Source organism: Mus caroli, chromosome 7 (assembly GCF_900094665.2).
Source record: "Mus caroli chromosome 7, CAROLI_EIJ_v1.1, whole genome shotgun sequence".
NCBI classification, from domain to species: Eukaryota; Metazoa; Chordata; class Mammalia; order Rodentia; family Muridae; genus Mus; species Mus caroli.
In genome coordinates, this window is record NC_034576.1 from 117,934,219 (window position 1) to 117,939,829 (window position 5,611).

Here is a 5,611-nt window from a genome sequence, read left to right on the forward strand (position 1 = left end):
AGAGAGAGACAGAGAGAGAGACAGAGATAACAGAGAGACAGAGACAACAGAGAGACAGAGACAACAGAGAGACAGAGAGAGAGAGACTATTGTGGATGCCAACAAGAGCTTGCTGACAGGAGCCTGATATAGCTGTCTCCTGAAAGGTTTTGCCAGTGCCTGACAAATACGAAGTGTATGCTCACAGCCATCCATTGGATAGAGCACAGGGTTGCCAATGAAGGAGCTAGAGAAAGTACCCAAGGAGCTGAAGGGGTTTACAGCCCTAAAGGAGGAACAACAATATGAACTAACCAGTACCCGCCCCCCCAGAGCTCCCTGGGACTAAATCACTAACCAAAGAGTACATATGGTGGGACTCATGTCTCTAGAGGTATATATAGCAGAGGATGGCCTAGTCGGTCATCAATGGGAGGAGAAACCCTTTGTCCTGTGAAGGTTATATGCCCCAGTATAGAGGAATGCCAGTGCCAGGAATCAGGAATGGGTGAGCAGGGAGAGGGGGGAAGGAATAGGAGGTTTTCAGAGGGGAAACTAGGAAAGGGGATAACATTCGAAATGTAAATAAAGAAAATATCTAATAAAAAAAGAATTAAAAAAATTAATTACAGACAAATACAAACCAATCCAATTTATAAGAGATACACCCTGTAGGACATTCAAAGATGACTATCCCACAATTAACCTGGGTTTATTTCATAATGAATTCAAATCCCCCAAACCAGCAAAGTGTGCCATAAACACAATACAATTCCTTAGAGCCATCTAAGATGCTAGAGCTAAAACTATATATGTGTGTGTGTGTGTGTGTGTGTGTGTGTGTATAGATAGATATAGATGATATAGATATAGATAGATATAGATATAGATATTTGGTTTTTCAAGACAGGGTTTCTCTGTGTAGCCCTGGCTGTACTGGAACTCACTCTGTAGACCAGGCTGGCCTCGAACTCAGAAATTCACCTGCCTCTGCCTCCCAAGTGCTGGGATTAAAGGTGTGCGCCACCATTTTTAATGATAAAGAACTATATTTTCAATGGCAAACTGTATTTTAATGAAAAAATAACTGGCATAGGCATGGTGGGATGTGCCAGGGAAAGCAAGGATTCAGAGTCATTCTTGGTTATAACAGCCAAGCCAGTCTGGGGTACATGAGATGGTATTTCAAAAAGTAGCTTATGCCAACACAAAGTGTAAAATACTAAAACCAACACTATAAATTAAAAACAATGTCAACAGTTCTGCTCCTGTCTCTATTGCTTTATACTGCTCTTAGCAATCTAGGTGATAGGATGTGATGTGATGAAACAAAGGCTGTTCAGCTGCTGCATGGTTAGACTCAGTAATCTCAATAAAAATCCACATGGAGACAGGGGGTGGGGAGGAGGTATGGGATGCTGAACAGTCAGAGGGTAGATTGGGGGAGGGGAATAAAATATGGACTGTAAAAAATAAATTAATAGAAAAACAAATAAGCAATGAAAAAAACCCAAAAAATTGATACATAAAATATTTAAAAGGGAAATTATACAGTGAATCAGTAAAACTGATTTGCAAAACTTAGTATAATCTCTAAATACAGTTACAGAAGGAAAATAATATTGAAGGATAAGGAAATGTACAGAATTAAAACCAAAATGTTCCTGAGGGACATGCAAGAATTGGTTAAGGAAATGGAGAGAGAGCCCAGTGGTTAAGTGCATGACAGCAGGTGATCTGAGTTCTATTCCCAGCACCCTCAGGGTGGTTCACAACTATGTTTAACTCCAGTTACAGGGAATCTAGTGACCTCTTCTGGCCTTGGTGGGTACTGCATGCACATACATTCAAGCAACACACACACACACACACACACGAATTAATAAATCTTCAAAGAAAAATTGAATAAATTGTTCCCAATAAAAACCTATGACTTTATAAAGATGTCTATTCATCTAATAGTTTTATATAAATGCAATTTTAAAACATTTTAATGTTAACACACTGATATAAAACAATCCAAGATAAACTTTTTAAAGTGTGAACATACTAAATATGAAATATTCTATATTTATTACTAAGGCACTAGTTGTATAATAAAGTGTAAGAAAAGATACTATTCCAAGTGAAGAGTGATCACAACATTCAGTCACAATGTATAATGTTACTTTTTTAAATAAATACTATAACTTTAGTTGACATTATACATCTAAATATATTCAGGAGGGAAGGAAGAGAGAGAGAAGATAAGGTTAAATGTTTCAACATAGAACCAACTAATTGGGAGAAAATATGACAGAATAGTATCTAATCTCAAGAGTAGGAGACATCTACCCAAACAAAGCTCAACAGAGTCAAACATTTAAAGGGGAAAGAAGGCAGGCATGTATGTGCCAGGATATGACACTATTAAATATACCCAAGGGGTCGCAAGTTCTGACAGCCGGCAAGCATGGGACAAGTCCTTTAGAGGGAAATGGGCAGTTTGGTGTTGAGTAAAATGGCTTGGTTGACACAAGGCAATCTCACTTTATGCTGCTGCTGCTGATTTTTAAAGACTATCCAAATGAAAACCTGCAGGAAGTAGAAGGAGCAGCTCAGAAGTGGGGAGACACTAACTTTATACAAAACTCAGGGTATGGATGAAAGGTACACAGAAAGCCTGTGCCACGAGATTTATGCAGAATTAAAGAATACTTTTGTTTTTATTGTGTGTTATATGCTATTTCTTACAAATAGATATGTATGAATTTTGGAATCAGGAGAAAATAGGAGCCACTGACACATAATGCTTAAGATTGGAGCTACTGAAAACCCACAACAAATCCTTAAAGGGTAGATCACTTTTAGCCCTCAGAGAAATGCCCTGAGCACAGGAACACAGTTGGACAAGTTACTTAGGACAAAAAGAGTGTGTTCTCTCAGCACTGGTTAAACTAAACTGTTTGGATTACCACTTTACTAAGGTTTTTAATGTCTAATTAGTGTATTTTAGTGATTGATATATTTTCTGTATGTGATGTTTGTGGTGACAAAATGCTAAAATGTATTAAAAGGAAAATATAGAACAAGTTAAACAGGAAATTCAGAAAGAATATTATCATTTATGTCTATAAATTCAGAATAACTCACCACTGGAAGTTACAGGCCTCGAGAGAAGAAGCATAGAAAAGCTTGATTCTGTATGTTTCACTTTTGAGAATTACACATTTTGAGCATCTGAAACTTTTGCTTATTTTTGAATTTTTAAACTCATAATTTGAATTAAATATAAATAAAATTGAAAGGTATGAGAGGATAGACACCCTGAAATGTATAAAAAGCCAAAGTGTGTTAGCATGGAGATAATAAAATGTTAGCTTCCATGCTGTGGGAGAAAGCAAGACCCCCATCACTCATGTTGGCAAACGCTTGCCTTTGCATAAGCCATTTCTGTCCTCACTGTTATAAAACCAATGGCTCTGGAAAGAGAAGAAAACACAAAATGACGTGTGAAGTCACACAGCCGTGTTATTGCAGCTGGATGGAGAATATGTCATAATGACTTTTCTTTCTACCCACCAGTTATGTTGAGATTCTGTTTTTTCCAAAATAGCAAATGGTCTTTATGAGTACAAAGCAGAAGCAGTAAAATTGAAAATAATATTCCATTTCCACTTGATTTTGACACTGTGTTAGTTAATGGAATGAGCTATTAATTACTCTTTGGGAAGAACAACTGTTCTCTGCATTAAGTTGAATGGAACAAGAGCTCTATCAACTTTCTCCAATAAATTAAAAATAGCATTTTCATGAAGTATCTGCTACCAAATGGTTGTCTTAACTGAGCTATATGACCCAAAAATGTTTGATAAATCCAGAGATCTAATGTGATCAAGTCCCTGAAGTGTTCCTGCAAAAAGAGGATTGGAGTTTGTGAGCAATGACTGATGGCATTTACAGGGGGCTCTGGCTTCCTCTTGAGAGAGAAAAGTATAAGAAAATAATACTTCTCCTCCAGAAAAGTGTCCACACAAGAGCTCGATTAGTCCAGATGCACAGACATTTTGCTCACAGGTTAGCAATGATGAAATACACTGTACTCCTTCATTTCTCAATATTTAGAAGGGTGACCTACAGGCAGGGGGTGAATCTATGAGGCTTCCTAGCACATTGTCTGGTTCCTGTCTAGTTCTGTTCCCAGAACCACAAAAGTAAGTAAATTAGAAAACAAAGGTACTTCAGGATTCCAAGGGCAGGAAATGATAAATCCCAGAACTCTCTTGGCTATGAATCAATTCCCAGTCCTATAGACATATTAACAGTAACCATCACTGTAACCCACACTCCCCAGATTCTCTCGGTGCCAAGTGATACAGCTGCAAGACCTTTACTTGTGTAATCTCTGTAATCTCTCTCTGTCTCTCTCTCTCTCTGTCTCTCTCTCTGTCTCTCTCTCTCATATAAAGTAGATGCCCATATCACCTCCATGGAGACAGAGATGTAGGAAACTCCAGTGTTTAGCTAAAACTACTCAGGCATAAAGTGATATAGACAGGATGGGAAGCAAGGTAAATAGGCCTCCAAAATTACCCATAAGATGTGATGCAGGGCATATTCTGTCTGCTTTGGGGGGAATTTTATAGAGAGCAAATTTGCAGGGGGAAAAAAGAAATCACATAATTTCAATCTATAAACTGTGCTAGTGCTATGATTCTAAGAGAACAAATGTTAGCTTAAACTGTTTGACAAAACTTCCTCTCCATCATCTTTGTCAAGTAGATCCACAGGGTAGTTTGTCCACTGACACTGGGGGCAGCAGATATCCATAGAGCACACTTTACAGAGAAGATACTCAGGGATGTGTCACATCCATTCTTCCATGGAGAGAAGAGTAGATTTCTTTACCCTTTAGTAATTTAGAAATGAGAATTTAGGGTCCTGGCACAAAGACCAGCAGCTGCATGAAGTATGTGAACCAATACCTGAACACATTAGATAGTTTTTATATTTTACCTTTGATTTCTCCAAGAAGTTCACTCGTATTTAGTCTTTCCATTTTTTCCTTCCAATCTTTTGAAAGTAGTTTTTCCATGCAGGAGGAATCTATTAAAATACAAAAGCAAGTATTAAAGATGTGTGCTATGGACCCAGAGGGTGAGCTGCCTGAGCAACTGGCTCCTTGGGAAACAAACAAATGCTGTTTCTGCTGCTGTTGTTTTAATTCCGCCATCACTCTATAATAACCCCCTAGCTAAAGTAAACTATTGCCCCAGGATGGTAGTGCTCCCTAATCCATGCTTAGCAGCCTAAGTCTAGCAATAGTGATCAATGGTTATCATTTAGCAGACTGCTAAGACAGAACAAAGGCTCTTCTCTGTGGTTTTAAATTTAGGTAATATTTCTTTTAGCCCAGGCAATTTTTTTAAAAGTTAAGTAAGATTTATATGCTGTGCAAGAAACAACAATAATAAATTGTTAAGCGAGAAGAAGCCAACTGACCTATAACCACTAGCACGTAGAAAAGAAATTCCACTTTTAAAAACTAAAAATCACCAGCACTCGGGAGGCAGAGGCAGGCGGATTTCTGAGTTCGAGGCCAGCCTGGTCTACAAAGTGAGTTCCAGGACAGCCAGGGCTATACTGAGAAACC

General features: G+C 38.1%; 1 protein-coding gene across 1 annotated transcript in view; it reads right to left on the reverse strand.

Moving 5' to 3' along the window:
• Nucleotides 1–5,611, reverse strand: part of Sox6 (SRY-box 6) — a 554,993-nt gene that overhangs the window by 229,173 nt on the left and 320,209 nt on the right. Inside the window, exon 5 of the mRNA XM_029480199.1 lies at nt 4,975–5,064. Coding sequence (XP_029336059.1) covers nt 4,975–5,064 — 90 coding nt within the window. The remainder of the gene's footprint in view (nt 1–4,974; nt 5,065–5,611) is intronic.